Source organism: Lampetra fluviatilis, chromosome 3, assembly GCF_964198595.1.
Source record: "Lampetra fluviatilis chromosome 3, kcLamFluv1.1, whole genome shotgun sequence".
Taxonomy (NCBI): Eukaryota; Metazoa; Chordata; class Hyperoartia; order Petromyzontiformes; family Petromyzontidae; genus Lampetra; species Lampetra fluviatilis.
In genome coordinates, this window is record NC_136277.1 from 13,790,985 (window position 1) to 13,814,384 (window position 23,400).

The 23,400-nt window shown below is 47.4% G+C and overlaps 2 protein-coding genes across 3 annotated transcripts in view; one reads left to right on the forward strand and one right to left on the reverse strand.

The window, feature by feature from the left end:
* Positions 1 to 181: 181 nt before the first annotated feature.
* On the forward strand, positions 182 to 18,552 carry PIGW (phosphatidylinositol glycan anchor biosynthesis class W). Of its 2 annotated transcripts, none has more exons than XM_078883045.1 (9): positions 182 to 294; positions 3,109 to 3,295; positions 5,049 to 5,266; positions 6,598 to 6,823; positions 9,110 to 9,275; positions 10,240 to 10,487; positions 12,358 to 12,508; positions 14,391 to 14,553; positions 15,148 to 18,552. In XM_078883045.1, the coding sequence occupies exons 2-9, from the start codon at positions 3,132 to 3,134 to the stop codon at positions 15,480 to 15,482; spliced, it is 1,671 nt and encodes a 556-aa protein (XP_078739171.1). In that variant the 5' UTR covers positions 182 to 294; positions 3,109 to 3,131; the 3' UTR covers positions 15,483 to 18,552. The 2 variants fall into 2 exon arrangements, with proteins under 2 accessions (XP_078739171.1, XP_078739180.1); XM_078883054.1 differs by having other exon boundaries at positions 14,391 to 14,523.
* A 1,153-nt stretch (positions 18,553 to 19,705) lies between these two features.
* LOC144948443 (uncharacterized) overlaps positions 19,706 to 23,400 on the reverse strand; it is a 41,488-nt gene continuing 37,793 nt past the window's right edge. The window contains exon 9 of the mRNA XM_078877922.1: positions 19,706 to 22,760. Coding sequence (XP_078734048.1) covers positions 22,216 to 22,760 — 545 coding nt within the window. The 3' untranslated portion in view covers positions 19,706 to 22,215. The remainder of the gene's footprint in view (positions 22,761 to 23,400) is intronic.

Here is a 23,400-nt window from a genome sequence, read left to right on the forward strand (position 1 = left end):
GTGGATGGCAAAAGAGCTTGGCGGCTCATCGGATTTCGTGCGGTTATTCTTGACGCGCCATGTCCTCACCCAACATGGCCGCTTCTGCTTCTGCTGGGTCGAGTGGCCTCGGCTCCGCCCTCTGCGTTAGTCGAATCGCTGCACGCGGAAACCGCTGCAATTAAATTTATTTATCTTTACAAACAATTTCCCTGGAAAGTCGTCGGTGATTTTTTTTCTTTTTCTCTCCAATTTTCTTTTAAAAATTTAAAAGTCGCACCTTTTCGGCCAAGATTTGATTAAGCACCGAGTTTGGTAAGTTTAACGCGTGGGCGAAACGTCGTATTCGGATTGTAAATCTTGTGGGTTTTACTCTCCAACACACAACCGGTGTTGCTGTCCTAGTAACGAATTGGCCACGTTCTGTTTACGTGACAAACCCCTTACTAATTGATTGTGGCTGGTTTAACGACGCATTTATATTTACGCGATCTTACCCGGAAAAACAACTCTTACAGAGTGGTAAGTTCACCTTTTTGTTATTGTTGGTCTATGACTGGATAAATGTCCGAAGGCAGGTCCATGAATTCAGATGAAGGTATTTTTTATGAGATTGTCGTAAAGAGTTAGTACTGTCACACAGTGACTTGGGCATAGTATTGTCCACCATTCTTGATGTAGATATACTCATAAATATCTGTGGTTGTCGGACGTACACGGATGAAACTGACTTTTGCATTCACGCTGAGATGGTGATGGTGCATGCAGTTTCAAACCAGGTAAGGCTCACTGAGCTACATAAAGTATATTCTTGGTTCTTTCGGTAAAGTCGCGTAGAAGGGAAATAATAAAATAATGCACATATAAAACAATTCAAATTCTCACGACGTTTCGACTGCAACACAAGCAATCATCAGGTGTGAAATCCACAGCAAGAAAATTTGAAAAAAGCTTTAAATCAAAATTCTACATAAAGTAGTTATTTTTCAGAAGCAACCTGTCCATCACAAATGATAGCTCAACGAAACCAATGACATGTTCCATAAATAATATATTTTTTAAAAGCGATATTACAGTGCATAACGAATGTCATCACATGTATTGTGGTTATTTTGAAATGTTCACTGTGAAGTTTCGTCATTTGTGAAACTTCGTACAGCAGGTTGTACTGATCATACCGTTTTTTTAAAATTATAATTGAGGGATGCAATCAAATGGATTTGTCCGTGCCGTACATTCGCCAGTGATCCTTGTTTGGTTTCTACTGAGACGTTTTATTGGCGGGGAGAAACCTTCGGTGTCAGGCTGGGAGGTCGTGAATGTTTTTTATCTTCAAAGGGTTATATTTACAACTCGAAGGGATGTGTGGTATCATGGCACAGAGTTCACTGCACTGAGCCGGCTTCTCTTGAAACGCCTGGGTTCGAATCTTGGCCGCCGCCTGTGATTAAATTGGGTTCTCAAGTGTAGTGACAACTGTACATAGAATGATTATTGCACAATTGCCGCAAACATTTGCTCAATCCCAGCTCACAATAAAAAAAAAGGTGACTGCTGTGCAACAAATTATGATGTTGCAGGGCGGTTGGAAAATTGCTTTCCTCTGCTCTGTGGACCAGAGGGCACTTGAAGGCTTCTCAGATGCAGCTCTATGATCTCTGCTTTCGTGGGCCATTCTCTAACGCGAAGGGATGCCCTTGTTCTGCGAGCGAGCCAGATTGATTATTTGTTTCATGCCATGACACCGATTGCACAATGGAGTAAAACATTGGGGAAAAGAGACAAAAATTATCGCCAAAAAATGATGGAAGAATACGAATTAGGTTTTACCCTTTCTGGAAATGAAACAGGTGTTAAGATTTTCAAACAAAATATATACCTTTTGCAAGGCATCAAGTCTACACTAACCACACATACTTGTGGAAAAACATGCAAACAAACGTGCTCTGATAATACAGGGTGTTTTAAAAAGATGGATCCAATTTCAAAGCAGTATATTTCACGATGGCAACATGTTACAATTACACAAAAAGTTACAAACGGTTTAATGAGTTATCAAGTTTTACTCATCATTTTATAAATGCTCTATGTACCCTCCACCTGCTGTACGGACAACATCGAGACGATAGTTGAATTCGTCCCAAACGCCTCTCAAAGTGTCTTCTTCCACTGAAGTCACCGCTGCCGTGATTCTGTTTTTGAGGTCATCCAGATTAGTCGCTAATGGTGGCACGAAAACACCACGGGTCTTTGACGTATCCCCACAAGAAAAAGTCACAGGGTGTGGTGATGTCTGGGGATCTTGGGGGCCAAGAGTGTAGCGCCAAGTCTCGGGGTCCCGTGCGACCTATCCAACGTTGAGCCAGTGTGTCTTGCGAATGTCTGAGGCTAGGGGCTGTTTGTGCGCTGGGAGAAGCATTTAGCGGTAATCATTTGAAACTCTATCCCCCGCCCTTTCAAGTGGTAAGAGTTTCATTCATGGTCCGTTCGTGGTTGCAGAGATATAGCGATTTCAAATCGGGTCCATCTTTTGGAAACACCCTGTATATGCATTGTCTTTAAAACTGACTGTTATCTATTTGGTGTTTGAAACTCTTACCACCTGTTTTATTGCCACCAAGGGTAAAACCTATTAAAATAATGCATTATTTTTGATACTGGTTAAAGGTACCATTGATAATCACCAAAAAAGTTAACAATTGAAAAATGTAGGCATTGCTATATAAGAAGATGCTTGATATGTAATTGAACCTGCTGAAAATAATCTTGAGCATATCGCGATTTCGAAGTTTGAGCAACACAGACATAAGATGACCGAGAAGATAGCGGGAGTAAAGGCTGCAATGGTTTTGAAGCATAGTGAGAATGAAACTGGCAGAATGTCATATTTGGCATTGTATGAGGGGCGTATGTATTAGGAAAGCAGGAAGGTAGATAACCAGAAGGATTGACATTGTGAAGAAACAACTGAAAGAAAAGACTGGAATTATACAAAGAGATTTCCTTATCATTTTAAAAACATTCTAGTTTCACTCATACCACCACCTCACAGACAGTATCATTATTTCTGGTGAATTGCAACGATTGTGCCTTTTAAGTTAAACATATTACCTCTCCGCGGCCGCTTAGATCTCCAACGCAGTAGAGAAGAAATGGAGCCTCCCGATACCTCCTACAAGGAGCTCAAGGAGGCATTCGTGAGTAACCTCAATGGCACGGACGTCAGCGAGATCGCCCTCCTGCTCACCATCCTCCCTGCGGGAGACCTCTGTCGGGGCCTCCTGGGGCTCTTCTGGGCAGGCTCGGCAAGCGCAGGGTGAGTGCTGTCGCTGCAGAACGACGTGTCGACGATTATGATCGGTACTCCTGCTCACAATCCACACCTGAAATTGTGCACCTAACAATGGATTATTTTTAATAGTTTGTATTGCTTTTTTGGGGGGGGGGGGAGGTGAGTAGAGCACTGTGCTATTAACCCGGCGATCGAAGTTTATTTTACGGTCATGGTGTATGTCATCTGTCATGAGTGATATTTCAACCGACCCTTGGCCCCCCTTCAACAACCCGCACTGACCAGCGTGGTGAAGTATGACCAAACAACTCCCATGACTGACACGGTTTTGGAAGGCCTTCATTCAACAGAGGATTAACAAAGGGCTTCTAATATAACTTTTCGTCTTTTATCCCTCTATTTTATCCCGATTGCACGATCGGCATCAGATCACGCAACAAGGAACCCATTTGGATCGCCTGCACAGCAATGCAAAACCATTGTGTTAGATTGGCCTGTGGATGTGGATATCACAGAGCTACCTCTGAGTTCCTGTTAAGTGACCTTTGGTTCACAGAGTAGCACTTCCCCACCCATTCTGCCACTGAGACTAATGATTGTCACATGACAGCGAAACAAATATTTTTTATTCTTTGAACTGGAATTGATCTAAATTAAGTACGGAAACATTTAATGTGATGTTCTTTTGGTGTGGCCATTGGCGATTGGCTCAACTATAAGCATATTTTACTTGACAACCTAGTTTAATTATAAACGGTTCCCTTTTTTAGAAACAACAGTGTTATTGAAGATATACTCGATAAAAGATAATACTTTTCTTGAATTGAGCTATAAGAAGTTGGGAAAGAGGATGATGGGAGGGATTTCCAAAATCGTGCAGATAGAGAAATGTGTTGACTTGCAGTAAAGTGGCTGAGCAAAGGGTGGATAAGACAGCCAGTTTGATAGACTGATTCCTTGCCATGGGGTGGAGAATGCGATTTTGACCCAGAATTGGAGCAGGAGCAGCTCAGCGCTCTGACGCAATGCCCGATCCACAAATATGAAGGAGACATCACAGCGATACGCTTCGCTGCTCTTGACGCGGTTTTCTGGCTTTACCACCTGAATGTGAAAATACAGGTAGTCCTCTACTTACGATGGAGATGCGTTACGACGACCCCATCGTAAGTCAAAAATATCGTAAGTTGAAGATGGCCTAGCCTACTCAGGAGTCTTAAAGAATGGTGATAATTTAGCAAAACAGAGCAATTTACAGTACCGTACTGTATAAACGATATACTGTATGTATTTATTAATTACAATACTGTATTGCACAGTAAAATTTAAAGTAAAAAAAAGGTAAATTCTTCGCCTGCCTATATGAACTGCAATTTAATAGAAAGTTTTTTCAGGAAACAATCCTATCTGCATCACACAAGGCGGGAGATGCGTACATCCCGGCAGCGTCCCAACGTACAGTATCGTACCTCGTACGCTGCTGCGTTTGCCTGCCGCGCGAAATTTAAAATATTTTACAATTTTGTCTTATTGCTATCGCCATCCTAAGATCGAAATATCGTAAGTTGGACCATCGTAACTCGGGGAATATCTGTATAGCTGTTGCTCTGCATCCACATCATCAGCCATACAAAAGAAGACGAAACGCTCTGATCTCCAAGTCACCCGGTCACCTACTTAACGAATCTAATTGCGTACACGTGAGTTTCCCTTGCGGTAACGCCAGCGCCTGTGCCTCTCACTTGCGTCGTCCCCATTTGTTTGTCTGCGCCCACAGGGTGGCGTTTGTCCGCGACTTCCTGCTGCTCGTGCTGCCTTACACGCTGAGCACGACGGTGCTGGCGCCGCACATCAGCACGGTGCTTGTAGTCCTCCTGGCTGCCGCCGTCACGCTGACGGGCCTGCTGCTGCTCCTGCAGCGATCGCTCAAGTGCCGACGCAAGGCGGAAACAGCCTCTGCAACCGCCGATGCTGAAAACGTCAACGACAAAGCCGGTGACAATGCCGGCACGCTGGGCTGGGTTTTGGTGGCACCAGGAGAGCATTAAATATTCAATCGTTTAGTCCCGGTAGCGTAGCGGTTAGCGGCGCTGCACTACGAACCCGGCAACCCGGGTTCGATTGCTGCTCACGGCCTACATCGGTGGTGAATATCTGACTTCGTCCTATGGCTCTGTGAGGTCAAGTCAAGTCTATTTTGCACTCCTATGTTTTTTTGTAATTGTTTTTGTGTCGTAACTTGCTGACCCGTCCATACTGGACATTTGTGAAAAAGAGCTTCATGGCTCATCGGATTCCTGCAGTCTAAATAAAGATTCTGATTATGGTTCAAGTCAGCCTTAAATTCGTTCACAGTACGGTGTGTAATACATTAATGGTGGGGAGTGAGAAGCGGCCAGAGGTGATGCTAACCACCGCACACCCCCTTGTGTGCTGTGTTAGCCTCGTAGGTGCTCACTTACAGCACTTAGCCCCAATAGTCAGTGCTGGCTATATTGGGGGATCTTCTTCCTTGTGTTCACTTTCCCTGTAACTTTGCCTGTAATGATTAAATGTAACAGTTCATAGCCATTTGTCAACGCACTTCTGGATGTGGCCATAATTTGACATGCTGATCAGTGCGGGTTGGGGAAGAGAAGTTGGAGGCGCCCAGGACTGGTTTCCGATATCACTTGCACTGACATTAGGGCCCCACCTCATACTCATTTTATCAGAGAAACAGTTTTACCTGAGCTCTCCGATAATGGCTTTGTGTTGTATATGTATGTTGAACTTCTTTCCTACCATACATAGCTAACTGTGCTAATCGGAGGTGCGGGGGAAGGACAACAAACTAAACACAAAAAGCAGTTCTAAAGAAATTAATTTTCAATCTAGATGTAAAAGGGCATAGCTACATTGGTTTCCTAATATCGGAAGGAAGGGCAGCTACAGAGCACCACCGCCACGAAATCATGTGCAGGTGTTTTACTTGACTTTTACCTTTGAGCTTACTCCCCCCGCTAGGGATGTGCGCCCAATTTTTATGGTTAATCCCAAAAAAGAAAAAAAATCCGAAAATTGGGTCTAGGTATGAAATCTGATGGTCTAAAAAGAAAATACCCTTTTGTATTTTATTGATACGAAAGTATGACGTCACAGAAAAGAACGTCACACACGTATGACGTCACATGCGTGCATTTCACGCAAGAAGGGTGATGGTCACTTTTGCCAAGTTAATACTAAATGTACATTATCTGAAAATTCGAAAAGATCAGTTATGAAATGTCTTTAAAAAGAAAAAAAAATCCTTAAATCCTGTTTCTCTCATCGCCATGCCCGCACAGGCCAGCACCTATTCCTGTCAGAGGAGGGCCATGTGCGCTGCCTCACCCAGTTCCGCGCCTACACCAACCTGCTGACGGTTGTGTGCATCCTCGCCGTCGACTTCCGCGCCTTCCCGCGCCGCTTCGCTAAGACGGAGATGCACGGCACGGGCCTCATGGACCTCGGCGTTGGAACCTTCGTGCTTTCCAATGCCCTTGTGTCGCCCGAGGCGCGCAACGTGCTGAGGTTGGACAGCAAATCACCGGATATCACTCGTTACCGATGCTGTAGCCGTGACACGTACACGCACACACACCGACACGTGGACAGACACGAAAGCCACCAAAGACAAAGATCCCCCGTATAGCCTTAACAGACTGTTGGGGGAAGTGCTGTTAGTGAGTCACATCTATGAAGGCCGGCACGGCACACGAGGAGGTGGGTGGCCAGCACCACGGCCGGCCGATTTGTCTCCCCAAAGGCGATGTTTACACATCGCACCAGGTACTACATTTTTAGGCTGAGTCGACCTAGAGGAGGCCCAGGAACGGTTCAGATAATCGTCACGGGTGTTGGATGTGAGCGGGAATCGAACTTGGGTCACCGGGTTCGTAGTGCAGCGCGCTAACCGCTACCCTACACTTTCCCCACACCAACAACAACCGCCATTCGCCACTAAGTGGCGGTGACGTCACCACAACGCTTGTGCCAGGCTATGTGCACGTTGAGGCCACGTGAAGTGTTGACCGCCTGCTGGCAGGAGGTCACGGGGCAGACCCAGGTGGCACGGGTCGACTGACTGAGATGACTGGCTGATGGACCACCTGTGCCCCCTACTGTGCCAACTTGCTGTGCTTTAGCCACCCAGTGCTCCTCTCGTTGTTGTGAGCATCGCTCCTCCCCCCTCTATTGTTGTTGGAGGGTGACTGCCTCCAACTGCCCAGTAGCATCCTTTACGAGCCTCCTCCAAAGAGGCCGATTTTGACACCGCTGGTACTAATCGGCGCCCGTTTAGTCCCCTCTATCCGGCCGAACAAAAGCTGTTTATGCATGCGGTGGCTGGGCATGCGGCTACATGACCCAGCCAACGCAGCCTTGCCTGCCGGAGGAGCTCACCGATGGGACTTTGTCCAGATCTTTCAAGGATATGTGAGCTCCTCACACAATCCAGCCTGGTTAAACCCAGGATGGATCGTAGGCAGGCCAGCCTAAATGTTTCTAACTGGCTAAGATGTTCCATTAGGGGGGTCCACATTTCGCAAGCGTAGAGAAGGGAGGGAATAACTGTGGCCGAGAAGACCTGAAGCTTCGTGCGGAGTGACAGACCAGGTAGCTTCCACACAGCATTACGCAACCGATGAAAAGATAATGCCGCTCGACTGATTCGGAGTGAGACCGCTGCTGTTAAACTGGAGCCGGTCATGAGCACACTACCAAGGTATGGGAAACTCTCCACTCTTTCCACAACTGCCCTATCACCAATTGGGAGTTGTGGGGGTGGAGTGTCTGATGGTACAAAATACCCAGGCAGTGCTTAGTTTTGGTGGGGTTGATGGTAAGGCCCGACCTCTTAGTGGCAAGCTCCAGGTTCAGCAGCAGTGCCTCCAACTCCTCCTCTGAGTGAGCAGCAATTACCAGATCATCGGCATACATAACATGGTTGAGCAATAGGGAGCCATCCCTTGACCGCACCTGGGCATCAATCAGCCTCCCATTGTATCTGTACCAGATGGAAATTCCTCCGGTACAGCTATTGAAGGCTTCACGGAATCATGGTTAATGCATGTCTGCATTAACCATGATTCCTTGTAGAAGGGAAAGGCCAATCTAAATTGGCCCTCCCCCCACGGCACTGCCCACCACAACGTTGCCGTCCGGCACCACGAGGAGGTATGGAGTTGTTTTTTTCTGGACCCCACACCACGCGCACACACACTCATTTAGGCAGTTCACTGCACAAACATACACGCAAACACACATGCATGTCATCGTGAATACACAAGACAGAGAATCCCCATCTAGCTGTACAGACTGTATGGGCAAGTGGTATTATCGAGCAACTGCCGCACACACCCACACAGGCTCTCACAGAAACATGTTGCTCACACACACGCACACCCAACAGCTGGCAGTCTCCACTAGATTGTTGTGACGCCGCCACAGCGCTTGTGGCAGGCCGGGTGAAGGCTTGTTTCCAAGCAGGTTCAGCGAGCCACCAGCCCGTTACAAATTATAATGAAAATTACAGCGTTGACCCGTAAGAACATTGTACCGAGAAGCTCTGCAACACTTGCAGGGTGAAAAAAAGAAAACAAATAAATTAAATCACCGTTTTCTTTTTCTCTTTTTTTAACCTACGTGACTTTACCGAAAAATCCAAAGAGTATGGATCCTTGCAGTCACGAAAGCTTCAAATCTAGAACTTGCAGGGTGGATGGTGTCAAATGCGACGGCTCTTCTCGCTCGTCTGAACTCGTCCCCGCTCTACTCCATTCTCCCTCACGTCGCCCCATCGGCGAACACATTTAACAGCGACAAGCGCGGCGCGCGCAGCGTGACGAAGCAGCTCCTGGCAGTATGGCCCCTGCTGCTGCTGGGGCTGGTGAGGCTGGCGAGCATCAAGGGCATGGATTACCAGGAGCATGTCACCGAGTACGGCCTCCACTGGAACTTCTTCTTCACCCTCGCGCTCGTGCGGGTGAGTTGCGCATTGCCGCGCTCTCCTCCCGTGCCTTCCTCCTCTCCCCGGATGAGTCCGTGGCCGCGATACAACATGGGACAATATGCAGCGGGGGAGGGTGGGGGGGAGAGGGGGGGTGAGAGCGGCGTAGGCTGCGGCATGGTACCGTGCAGGAGAAATTTAAAATGTACCACTGGTCTACAGTCAAAATGCTTCCGAAATAAATGTAGTCCAACTTTACTAATTCTGGGTCACTGATAATGAAAATGATGCTTAAAATTGTTTATTGGCTCTAGTTTTCAAGATATGCTACTGGGTCAGTATATACGACCCTTGACTTGGGAATGGCGGAGGATAAGTGAGTTATAAAAGAAAGGGATCTCAATTTAAACCAGAAATGACTAAAAAATACATCTGTGACTGGATCTATGAATAAATCTATGACTGGGTTTGGACAGTACTTGCTTTTTGAGCAAAACAATGAATGATGCAATCTGAACCTGGTATTGCATCATACATGATATTAATTTTTTATTGTCATATTTGTTTTAATTGTCATATTTGAATTCACCATATAAAAATTCATAATAAACAGCATATTTAATCTCTGAAGCAGACGAAATCTAAAAAATTGTAGACCAGTGTACTCAGGGAAATGTCGGCACCACATTGCGGCAACGAAACGCACGAATACACGTAATACAAATGCCTTTCTAACACTGTGTCGCCTACGGGCGTGGACATGCGATCTCTCTGTGCATTGTGTCCTTAGTAACCTTAGTTGTGTTTCTGGGGCTCAGTTTCGGGGGCTGATACTTTTACCATATACAGATGATCATCGATAATTATGCAGTGTCATTATCCATCTTCCAACATTATCCGGCGCCCCCTCCCCCCCGAAGCCGCCGGATAATCGATGATCTACTTAAGGTTGAGAAGTAATCTAAGACCCTCGCCACCACCGCCAAACCCGCTCATGCAGGTGATGTCGGTGCTGGTGAGCGCGTGCGGCGTGCGGCGCTACTGGGTGGCAGCAGTGCTGCTGGCCGTCTCGTACGAGTTGGCGCTGCACAACCTGGGCCTCAAGTCGCTTGTGCTGCTGGGCTGGGACGGCACGGGCGGGCGCGACGACCTGCTGAGCGCCAACCGTGAGGGTATCGCGTCCGTGTGTGGATACCTGGCGCTGTACGTCGCCGGCGTGCACGTCGGAAGCTACTTGCACCGTGTGAGGTGACGATTCTACTGCTCGCTCATTGGTTGGTTGGGTTTCACTCATTGTTTTATAGTTTTTTTTTCCCCACAGTTGCTGAGCACAGACCCACAGGCTCAAAACGCCAAGCCAAATGCTGTGAAAGGATAGGGCAAGCAACTTTGGGTGCCACAGTGGTGAGATGTTAACTACCTCGCCTGGTATACAGGAGGTCGTGGGTTCGATCCCGACCCTGACGCCTGTATATTTGGGATTTTCGTGTACTCCTCGTGGTCGCGTGGATTTTTCTCTGGATCCTCCGGTTTTTCCCCCCACATTTAGAAACATGCATTTAAAGTATTGAGCTATCATTTGTGACCAGGTCGCTTTTGAAAACGAGCTATATAGCTCAGTGGGCCTTACCTGGTGAAATAAAGATAGTAAAGAGAGTCTTCTCAACTTGGAAGTCTGGAATATAATGTGTCAGGAAAGTGTGCTGTAGATGTACATATATTCAGGAGACGGAGGAAGTTTGCGATGGGCGGGACATGTGTGTGGCAGATGGAGGAGGGCAGGTTTATCGAGATAGCATTGGAGTGGCACCCAGAGGGTTGGTGACCAAGGTAAAGGATGACCCCAAAGCTGGACACTGGGATATTGTGAGAGCGGTCCTTCGGAAGGCCGGGTATCAATTTTACAACGGGCGAGGAATCTGGCGAAAGGAAGCCGATGGTGAGGTCTGGTGGAATCAACGCCGTTGGTCAAGATGATTTTTTATTATTATTATTCATAGTTGCTGAACATGAACAGTAAACAGCACTCCTAAGGGTGTAATAAATAAGAGTTATTAATACGTTTCTGAAATTGAGCAGAGTTCTAATAACTTGGGTAAAAAAACGATAGGAGGGAATTGCAAATACGAGCGGTGTGAGTTTAGAAACAAAAACGTGTATTTCACTTAATTCGTCACTCATTCGTTGCTCTGTTACTAACTCAGTCTTATCACCTATCAATCACTCATCAGCGACCTGAGAATGGATCTCAGTTTGTAGGGATGTAAGGGCAATTGGCTAAGGATGGCAGAGCATTTTGCCTCACTTTTCCTTTAAAGGGACAAGAAATTGAAAGTGTCTCCAAGCTCAAGTTAGCATTGGGCAGTTCTCATCTCCAATGTTGACCCAAAGGCAGTGGGTGTAAATTCTACCTTCAGTCCACAGAACAGCCACTGTCGACTTCCCACAATATGGTATTCATTTTATTAGCCCTTGTTAGATGATGATGATAATAATGATGATGATGTTAACCAATGACCAAATCACCTGGAATATGCACAATCTCATCAGATCTCAGAAGCTAAGCAGGCCGGAGCCTCGATAGCGCTTGAATGGGTGACCACCATGCGTTGCAGGTGTTAGAGGCTACAGGCTGCAGGGCTGCGTGGTGGTGGTGGTCGACAGCGAGCAATGCCACGTCGTGAGACGAAGCATCCATTCACTGGCACGTCCGAGCTGCACTGAGCGTGAGCCCACCTCGGCCATGGGTGATTTTCCACTGGCTATTTGCCAAGCCGCACCAGAAACAAACCGTGAAGCTCTGGCTTCCACAAGCCATCTGAATCAACGGATCAGGACCAATCAGGGTCACGTGGGTGGGGTTCATAATTTCGGTCATTGCCGTCAGTCACTGCACTGAACTGACACGTCATATGGCGCTGAGGTCAAGTGTTGTGTGTGACGTTATCGGCATGGCTTGACTTCTGCAGTGGATAAACAACCTGGCACTCTCCCTGTGCTGCAATTGGCTGGCTCAACATGGCCCCGCTGGAGCTCGGTTTTAAAGTGGAAAAGAGACCATTGGAATGATGATGATGTTGATTTAATCACAAAAATCGCATTGTGTGTCATGACACAGCCACTCGTGCCTGGGCCTGAGAGACTGTGTGCTCGTGGTGCTCACGATGTTGTCCGGCGTCACGATGCTGTGGGTCGCGCTGCTCTTGTGCCGGAGCGGAGTGGACAACGTCTCGCGCCGACTCGCCAATCTCGCCTTCGTGCTCTGGACGGTGAGTAGTGGTGGATGTGGTGGCCGTTGTGTTGGTGGTGGTGGTGGCAGTGGTGGCGTTCGTGGTGGTAGTGATGGTGGCAGTGGCGGTGGTGGTAGTGGCGGTGGTTGGTGGTGATGGTGGCAGTGGTGGCACCAGTGGTGGTGGTATGAGCGCTGGTGGCATTGGTGGTGATGGAGGCAGCGGTGGTGGTGGCGGAGGAGGAAAGATGGGACGAGAGGTGAGTGCTAAGCTTGTAAAGGCAGTATTAATATTCTCAAAACGAATTAGAAAACAATCGTACGTACACTTGGATTATGTAACACTTTCCAACGTGTTTTCGTTTTTGAATGTATTTATTTAGTAGTATGGAAGCCGGCGGGTATCTGTCAGGGTCAATAGTGTTTTGTATACTTGTATAGTGACTGACTCAGAGACACTAGAGTAGGAGGCAAACAGCCTTAACAGTTCACACTTTAGCAACTACGGTTCCCAGTCAGGACAGCTGGCAGACTGCCTGACTGGCGACGCCGAGATGGTGAAGACGGTGACGGCGACGAAGACTCCAGCAGCACGATGGGATCCCTCTCCAAACGACAGCCCCGAGGTCCCCTCCCAGGGCCCCTCTTATACTGCCAGCGTTGCCTGGTTCCGCCCCGGCAACGCCCCCCTTCTAGAAGCTACTAGCAGTTTCTCGATGAGCCCCTTCCGTAACCTTTCCCCTACATCCCCCTCTCTGGTCTATCACGTGACCTGCTGTCAGTCAGGGCTGCTGTAGCTGCAGATCCCCTTCCCTCCCAGCAGCCAGTGCTAAGTGACTGATTCTATGTCACTACACTTGTAAAGAGTAATTTTAGCTCTGGGTTGTGTCTGCAAGATTTGGGAAACCCTTTGACCAATTTCACCAATTTTTTACTTGTGGAATGTATACTAATGTTTCAGTCACATTGGATCGTGTTTATGAAGGTTATCGTGCCCCCCCCCCCCCCATGTTACGGACAGATGGATAGACGATCTTATTGCAGAAAATATTTCAAGATTATTCGAGAAGCATTCAAACCGGAATTGAAAGGTGCCCAGGTGACTTGGTGGTCAGAGCACTGAGCTGGCACCGCTGAGGTCGTGGGTTCCAATCTAGACAGTCATCTGTGATTATAGAGAGTAGATGCGTCTCAACCAATGGCTGCACGAAAAACAAACCCAACCCATCGCATTAGCTTTGGTTCCGATACTTAATTTGCCTGAATTTCCAGCTCTGAGAATCCTAAATATCTGAGAATTCAAATTATCCTTGGACTGATTATTTAACTGCGATGAACCCCTTGTAGAAAGTTGGGTGAAAAAGTGCTGCCCACACCCCAACATTACTGTGTAGAGCTGAGGTCTTGGAAGTAGTATTGCGATGTCCGTTTCTGTGGGTCATTCTCCAACACTAAATACATTTTTTTTTTACCAGGTAAGGCCCTACTACGCTATATAGCTCTTTTTTTCACAAGCGACCTGGCCACGAATAATAGATCAACGAAGTGTCTTATCACGTGGAAATGTATAGCAGCCAAACGCATGTTGATTCTAAATGTGGAGGGAATAAGTAGAGGACCCGGAAAAAAAATCCACACGACCACGAGGGGAGAACATGCAAACTCCAAATATACAGGTATCAGGGTCGGAATCAAACCCACAACCTCCTGTATACCAGGCGAGGTAGTTAATATATCGCCACTGTACGTCCCCACACGGTGGGAGGGAGGGAGGGGATGGGGTTGGGATTTCACTGCTCTGTGAGAGGTGAGAGATCTGTCAGGACTTGCAGAGAGGGAAGTGGTAATTGGAGAGAATTCCAAACATCAGACAGTAAGAGATTGTGACGAGACACTTCGTTTGCCTTTCTGTTCATCCTCAGCTGGCCCAGAGCATCCTCTTCATCTCCACCGCCATGCTCTTCGACCTCCTGCTCGTGGGCGTGACGCGACTGGTCGGAGGTGGTCACGCGGCGAGCGTCCCGCAAGTCGACGACGGGATGCCAGTGCACAAAGGTCGGCAAAGGGTCGCCCCCTGCTGGGCAGGTAATGGGGCGGTTCGCTGACCGGGTCACTGGGAGAAGTCCTGCAATGACCCGGGCAAAGGGTGGGGGGCAGGGGGGGTGCTCTCAGCCTTGCTGTTTTCCGTGAATGTAAATGTGTACAAGTACAGTCTTTTTTTTTATCCACTGCTGGATGGAGGGCTCTCCCCACTTCGTGTGAGCTCTAGGGGTTTGATTTTTTCAAATGTTAACTTCACTGTGCTGGTCGGTATGGGTTGAAGGCGAGGAGCGGCATAGACATGGGAGCGTAGAAGTACAGCACAATGGATTTAGCTGAACTGCGCTCTTCTGCCTACCACGTAGCCCCACAAGCCTATAACTTCTGTCTTGCATGGTGGCTGCCCATCCAAAAACTGTCCAGGCTCAATCCGGCTTAGCTTCGGACTTCTGATGAAATTTGGTCATAGGTGTGAGTAACTCTAATACTTTCACCCTTGTATAATTAGACATAATGGGTATATAATCGGTCAAAAAGGGTTGAAAGCACAAAAGCTTTCCAGCCGAGTTGGAAAAAGCAAAAACAAAAAAAAATTACCAAAGTAAATTACAACGGTGATTCATTCTTCCGTCACCGCAGACTCCCGCGAGCTGGCGCGCCGGGCTGGTCGGTCGGATGTGGCGGGGGCAGAAACAGCGGGCGGCGCCAGCGGAAAGGTCGCGGGCGGCGCCGACGGTGGAGGGAAATCGTCGACCCGACCGCCGCCGAAGCACTGCCTGCTGGCAGCCATCAACCGCAACCAGCTGTTCTTCTTCCTCATCTGTAACCTGTGCACGGGCCTAGTGAACGTGTGCACCGACACGCTGGCGGCGTCCGACTCGAAAGCCACCGCAACAATGACGCTCTACCTGCTGACAGTGACGCTCATCACCTTCGTGCTGCACCTGCGCCAGGTCACGCTCAAGTGCTGGTGATGAGCGGTGCTGCAGTCACGGGGGGTGGCCGGGTGGGCCGGGAGTTTGCGGGTCATAGAGAGAGATGCTGGGCCAGCACCGCTGACAATGCGGGTTTGTGATTATGTAGCTAAGTTCTCTCAATCGCAGAGAGTTGATGGCCTCTGGCCCGATGGCCAATGAATGCGCACAAAAAAAACTACGAACGTAAGTTTGGGTTTTAACTTAATTTGGCTAAATTCCAGCTCTGTGAATTTTGAATCGTGTTCGAATTAGGGTTTCTTGGGTATTGGTGGCAGGGTCGCTCAGAGGTCATAGACGATGAGATGAGATGGTCGCCTTGACTTCCTGGGTTTTGAGTCTGGGTTTCTCACCCGCCTACAACCCCGACTGTTTTCAAACTTAAAGTTGGATTTTCACTTCATTTGGCAAAAATGTAAGCTCTTAGAATGAAAAATAATCCCATTGACCACCGTACGCCTAAGTTTCCATCCCAGCAGGCACTGATAATTAAACTGGGCATGTGTATGCTCTCAGCATGGTCACCAATGACTACAAAAAAAATATCACTTTAAAGTTGGTTTGTAACTTACATTTTATCCATTTCGAGTTGACATCCATCTGATGAACATTTCTTAGGTGGGCATGTGGGAAAGTGTGCTGTTTATTGTGTGGATACAAAAGGTGACTTTGACAGTAACTTGGAAGTAGTTCTGCAATATCTGCATTCGCGGGCCGTTTCATAGCACGCGGGTGATGCACTACTCTGTAAGTTCTGAGGGGAATTTCATCTCATAACCAGATGGAAATAGCACAATTGGAAGCAAAATTGGGAAAAATAAAAATTAGTAAGATGTAAAAATATATAACCCATAAAACATTTTGTGACAATTTTATTACATTAATGAAATAATATCGAAACACAGCAATGCAGCAATTTATGTCTGCTTGTATATTTAAAAAACCTGCTTAATCACCTTGAAATCAAGGCTCTGAGCTCCAGAATGGTGTGCCACCCTTGTTGCTGTTGTCACTGCCGGACGTATATGCGTGTATGTTGAACTTCTTTCGCACCGTACATAGCCAACCGTGCCAATCGGAGGTGTAGGGGAAGAACAAACTGAACCAAAAAGCAGTTCTAAAGAAATTAATTTGTCAATCTAGATGATTTAATAGGGCATAGCTCCAGTGGCTTCCTAATATCGGAAGGAAGACCGTTCCAGACAGCCACAGAAGTACGTTTGAAAGCGCTCGATGGCAGTGACAGCCGTCTTTGTTTGATGGCCAGCCAAAATCCGCTGCTGTGAGGATGATCGGAATTTGCGTGATGATGGTTTATGCTCCTTGCTGATTTTGGTGGACGATGGCCTTATTCTTCCCTTCCTTTCCTTAACCATTCTTGTCCAGAAGTGCCCTCTGAACGGTGCAATGTCGTCAATTCTGCCGCCACTTGTTCCACCATCTTTCGCTTCCCTCGCCTTCTCTCGGCATCTACTTCCGTAGTTAATTGTAGGTCTCTCTTCTCAAGTTCTCATACCGTGGGCCTACGCATTCCAATTTATTTTGTGCTAGCGGAAAGTACCTGGCGTTGCTCGGTTCTTTAAAATATTTCAAAACTACTCTTAAAAATCTAACAGCAGTGCATACTGTGGTGGTACCTGCTATGACTACAGCAGTGCATACTGTGGTGGTGCCTGCTTTCACTGCAGCAGTGCATACTGTGGTGGTACCTGCTATTACAGCAGTGCATACCGACTGTGGTGGTACCTGCTATCACTACAGTAGTACATGCTGACTCTATAACAGTATTTATCTACTCTATAGCACAAAGTACTCACCTGACAAGAGTGGCGTGGTGAGGCCTAGTCCCGTGTAGAGCCTCCTGCCTTGCCTAGATTGTCCAGCCGGCCGAGGTGGAACTTTGGCAGGCTGTGAAGATTTAAGCTCAGCGTTTAGTGTTTTTTAATAGCATTTTTAACGCGAAAGAAAATGCCCCCCTCACTCCCACCGAAGGCGTGCGACTTGGCATGGGGTTGTCTTCCTAGCAGCTGATTGGTTGGTGCAGTGGAAGTGATGACATTCCTAGCAACCACTGCCATGCCCCTAGATTTGCGATCTGACTAGGGGCGTACATATGTACTACTCTAAGATGTTTTACGTTTTACCTTGCAGCTTTTCGGAGCCGACTAAAATCACAGCCTGACAGATTTTACGGGCATTTTCTGTACTCAGGCCACTGATGGCTTTTGACTCTCAATTCTCTTTCTTTTAATGGATAAAACTTCAAACGCACGTCGAACAGCTTATGTAATTACAGATATTTTATACTACAACTAGCTTTACTACCTAGCTTCGCCCGGGACTTGGATTCACCACACCCGGCCGCCTTTGTCCTCCCAGTGGCGATGTTCACACACCACACGAGTTACTCGTTTGAGGCTGAGTCGACCTAGGGGAGGCCCAGGACCGGTTCAAATAATCGTCACCGGTGGTGGCCGTGAGCGGGAATCGAACTCGGGTCGCCGGGTTCGTAGTGCAGCGTGCTAACCACTACACTACCGCTCCCCCCCCCCACAAACATGCGTGTCCATAGGTACACATACATGCGCTTGCAGCAGACACACACAACTTTCAGGGTGCGTACGGCAGTAAACGACTGAAATAATAAACCAATGCTGCGCGAATAACGCCTTCGACCTGCAACACATTTGTATGGCACTTTACTCACGGAGGGTTGGGGGGGGGGATGCGTGACATCAGCAGGCACACTGTGTTACGCTTCCGCATGCGGGTGACATGACAGATGCAACGTCACAGCTCACTTGCCGTGCAAAATATTTGCATTATTGCGCCCCCCCAAAATACATTTTTAAAAATAATTTTTGCATGGTGTACAGTCTGGAAAATACCCACATGCCAAATTTCAAGTTTGTTGCATGTCGAACAAACACGCATTCACAAATTTCCCTTTTATATAAAAATAATATATATAGATTACATTGTGTTGAACTGATCGTCATCACTATTAACTTAGGACCCAGGCGAGACACAATACAGTTGCATTTACACACCCGTTTCTCGTCAGGAAAGGAAATACTTTATTGGAAGTAGTATACAGCAACAAATTAACACAAATTAAAACCCAAAATCCACACCAATATATGATAGTACCTTATTACAAAAAAATGTCGTGTAAATGATGACCGCGTTGAGTTGTGTTTTTTACTTGATATTCCAACTCGACCTTAAACGCCCTTCGACCAATCCAGAGGGCACCCGGTTTCAATTTGCTGGCACGACAGTAGAAACGGTGCTCAAGTTTGCAGAATTCCCCACCTCTTGTAAGACCACAGTAGAACAGCGGGTCGCACGCTCCGAGGCAAAGTCTGGGTACTCGCAACTATTCCAAGACATCTTGTAAGAGTAGGCCAAATATCCTCCAGTTCAGACCCGAGTCTATGCCTCCTTTAAAAAGAATAATTTCCACCTATTTCCTTGGTATACACACACACAGATGGCTATTGGCTGCAGTTTACACCCAAGTTTTGTACCAAGAAAACAGCGCAGCGTTGTGTAGCGAAGCGTGGGACGCTCGGGAGAACAGGAATGCGGTCCTCTCCATTTAATCGTGCGGATTGTGAATGTGTCATTTAAATATGCCAAAAATATCGGCGACAATGTTAAAAGCACTTAAGGTGTCCTTTAAAGCAGAAGTCTTCAACTGGTTGCCTTCGGGCCATATCTGGCCTGTGAGAGGCTTTTGGAGTGGCCCACTTAGTTATGGCCCACCGAGAGATAATAAATACAGATTAGTGAGATAAAATATACAGATCCAAAATAAAGGCATTTTTGGGGGTTAAAAGGTGATTAGTTACTACTCAGCACGTAAACATTGTAAATTGTAAATGTTTACGGGACAAACCTTACACTAATTGGCTGTGCTGGGTGGTGGCGAGTTAAGGATACATTTATATTTACACGATCTAATCCGGAACAAAAAAAACTCCTTAATCATGCTTAATATTGTTCGCGCAAGCCTACGTGTTAAACAAATATACAGATGAGATAGCTGACAATTATATATATATTATTGGTCACGTGTACAGATATTATTTTACCTCACAACTGTGCGATGTTATATAACGTCTACAAGTGAAATTACACGATGTCACGTGACCAGCCAACACTTGAAATTTATTGTGGCCTGCTGCAAATAGTTGGGGGACAATTGTTTTAATTAAAGTAATGTTTTCAAGTGGTGTTTTAAATCTCGTTTATGCAACCAATGTGTTTATTTTTTTACGTATTTTCATGGGACTGTTGTCGGATGTTTCAGTGTTTTCTCTTTGCTTATTTGTATTGGTTATATTATTGTTTCAATTTAGGTGTGATACCACTGGATTTCTGTAAAAAAATGATTTAATATAATAACAATAAAGAATAATTTATCGTAACATTACACCCAACCAAGTTGCCCACAAGCTGATTTCGACCAGACCTGCACCAAATGGACAAACTAAACACCCACCTAATCCAACACCAACACCCACACATTCATGGGTTCACCCAGCCATTCTCAAAAGTACATCTCCGGGCTGGCATGAGCTCATTGAAAAGCGGAAAAGCGGCAAGCCTGCATGACATTCTTTGAAGGGGCAAGTCAAAGATGTCAGGCCGAAAGCTCCAGGACTTCTACAAATTGTGTGGTTACTCACAAGGATCCCGAAACTCTGGAGGCAAGCCAATGGGAGCACCACTTCTCACCGCATTGCACGCTTCCACATGCGCTTCTGCAGCCGTCTGGATTGCTCTTCCGATATTAAGAAGCCACTGGGAGAAATGCACTTTTAAATCATCTACATTCAAAACTCACTTATTTTGAACCGCTTTGTGTTTAGTTTGTTGTCCTTCCCCCCACATCTTCGATTATCACGGTTGGCTACGTACGGTGCGACGTTCTACATACACACAGACATTATGACGGAACAAATCAAAGATGTCAGGCTGAAAGCTCAGGACTTCTACAAGTTGTGTGGCTACCCACAAGGATCCTGAAAGTCTGGAGGCAAGCCCGAGGGAGTTTCATTCCTCAAACGGGGGACATGATCCATTGGTGGCCAAGAGTTTTCGATCCATCTCCCCCGCTCTGCCGCACTAACAAGGCTCATGGTGATTCATATTGCATGACGTGTTGACGCGACGGAGCAAGCTGGAAGTCGCCCCAGGTGAATCACGCACAAAAAACCAGCTGCTCCATCCTACGTAACGCACACCGAGGAAGATTTTGAGAAAGGTTTCGTTACAGGAGCTGTTGGAAGACCTATCGGCAGCCTACACAACACCGTCGGTTATCGACGGCTACTCGACAAGTTGCTGAAGATGACTTGAAGCTTCAAATCAAGATTGATATGACTTGAAGAACTCATTTACAGACTCGACTAAAGAACCGACAATTCTTCATAGAACTGGATGGAAAGCGAAGTCGCTGGCACCAATGGAAAATGGTCTTCCAAAAGGCAGCGTGCTCGCACCATCACCGTTTTTAACATCTTATCGGCCAATCCACCAGGACCCCAAAGGTTTAACTTTCACAAACAACCCCTGTGACAGACCAAGGCACAAGGACGTTCACCACGTCACACCTCCGATTAGCACAGTTGGCTACGTATGGTGCGAAAGAAGTTCAACGTACGTCGAAACAACCCTGACGGTGACTTCAACAAAGGTAACATTGCGAGGAAAAAAAACTCCGAACCGACTTGGATAAGACCAAAGCGTGCACCTTCCATCTACAAGGGAACGAAAACATGAAGCCGTACCTCGCTCGGAAATGCAATTGAATGGCGCAAAACTGGCCCACCGCTCAAATCCTGACCATCGCGTGCAACACTCGACCGACCGATCGCTGACACACAAGGCACGTGTTGAGAAAACCACAGCAACGGTTGCGCTCACAACGTACCATTGTCTTGAAACCGGCCAACGCTAAACGGGGAGCTAATGCATCTACACTCGGGTCAACCGCAACGGCTCACTGCTACTCTGCAGTGGAGTATGCATGCTCTGCATGGGATAAACGTGCGTTCAGAGCAGTGGTTCTTAACATTTACTGCAGCCTGCACCCCTTTGGTTCTCAATCATTAAAAAATGTATGTTAATACATAGGGTTTGATGAAACAAAGTAGTTGTACTTATGTGCTTAATTTGTGTTTTCGATGACCATGTTTCGCACCCCTAAAAGGGCATCTCGTCACACCCCCAGGTTCAGAACCACTGGTTTAGAGGAAAGTCCGGACGTAGCAAAAAATAACGCGACCCGGTGTTAAATAGATGCTGCGGAAGCACGATCGTCCGTCTCGAAAGCCGACCAACGTCGTGGACCTTCGTCCCTCTAGGCTTGTGCATCGCACCCCCGCACGGTTGCGCCAGACCACGGAACCGAATCACCTCATATCCTTCCGCCGCGCCTCCGATTGGCGCGGTCGGCTACGTACGGTGCGAAAGAAGTTCAGCATACATAACGTACGTACAGAAGAGCACACGGCCCCAACGGTCGGAACGCGTGACTGTGAACGGCAGCAGCTCCTGAGATGACACTGCGAGGTAGTCTCTTCCAGTAGGGTCTGAAGAACCGCGGGCCAGACATCTGTTAGATGCCCAAACCCCCGGTCACCAGCACGAATACAATTTATTTTAAAATTCCAATTTTCCTTGGGAGGCAGTTGTATTTTGTCCACTGGCCCAACCCAACGACTCAGAACTCCTCGGGCTTGCACAGGTGCGCCTTGAGGCTGCGGCACTGCAAGAAGGTGCGGCCGCACACGTGGCACGCGTACGGCCTCTCGCCCGTGTGCGTGAAGCGGTGCGCCTTGAGGCCCGAGGCCTGCGCGAACGAGCGGCCGCACACGTCGCAGCTGTACGGCCTCTCGCCTGTGTGCGTCCGCCGGTGGTACTTGAGGCTCGAGTAGTGCGTGAAGACGCGGTCGCATGTGCCGCAGTGGTACGGCTTCTCGCCCGTGTGCGTCAGCTGGTGCGTCTTGAGGTTGCCCTTGAGTGAGAAGGCACGGCCGCACACGTCGCAGCTGTACGGCTTCTCGCCCGTGTGTGAGCGCATGTGCGCCGTCAGGTGGGCCGAGTTGGAGAAGGCCCGTCCACACTTGGGGCACTCGATGACCTTTTCGGTGGTTTCCTCGCCCTCCAACTGCGGGCGCTGTGACTGCGGCGGCAAATGAGCCGGGTCAGTCCACAGCGACCTCACGCCCAGTATCGCGAGGCCCATGTTTCTCGATGGCCCCTCACCTGCGGGGGGTGGGAGAAAGAAAACAACGGTGACGGATTCAGAATCGGAATATTTACACTGGATGAATCCAATGAGCCGTGAAGTCTCTTTTTCACTGGAGGTCCCGTAGGGGGGCACGAGGTCAGAATGTTACAACAACAAACAATACAACAACACAAAAGAAGTGCAAAGTATAGGAAAGATAAACAAATAACTTTAAAAAATACAAATTAAACTAAACTATTTGTATCTTACCAGGTAAAGCCCACTGAGGAATTGGCTTATTTTTCAGAAGCGACCTGGCCACAAATGATAGTTCAACGGAGTGGCGGCTTATCATGTGGAAATGTATAGCAGCAAAATTATCTAAATCATTTAAACACACATTTCTGAATGTGGAAGGAAAAAACGGAGGACCCGGAGAAAAAATCCACGCGACCACGGGGAGACCCACCGGCCATGTCTTTACAAATCCACCCTACCTTTGATACAAATTCTAAGACTAATTTTTTTAGCACTGGCTTTTACAGAATAATATAATTCACACTTCATGGTGGTTTTGTTAAATGGTTTCTAACTCAGGTTGAAAGGGTTAATGCATTTAGTGTTAGGCTGTGTTGATAAACTAAAACTAGCAGGTAAAACCCAGAGCTATATAGT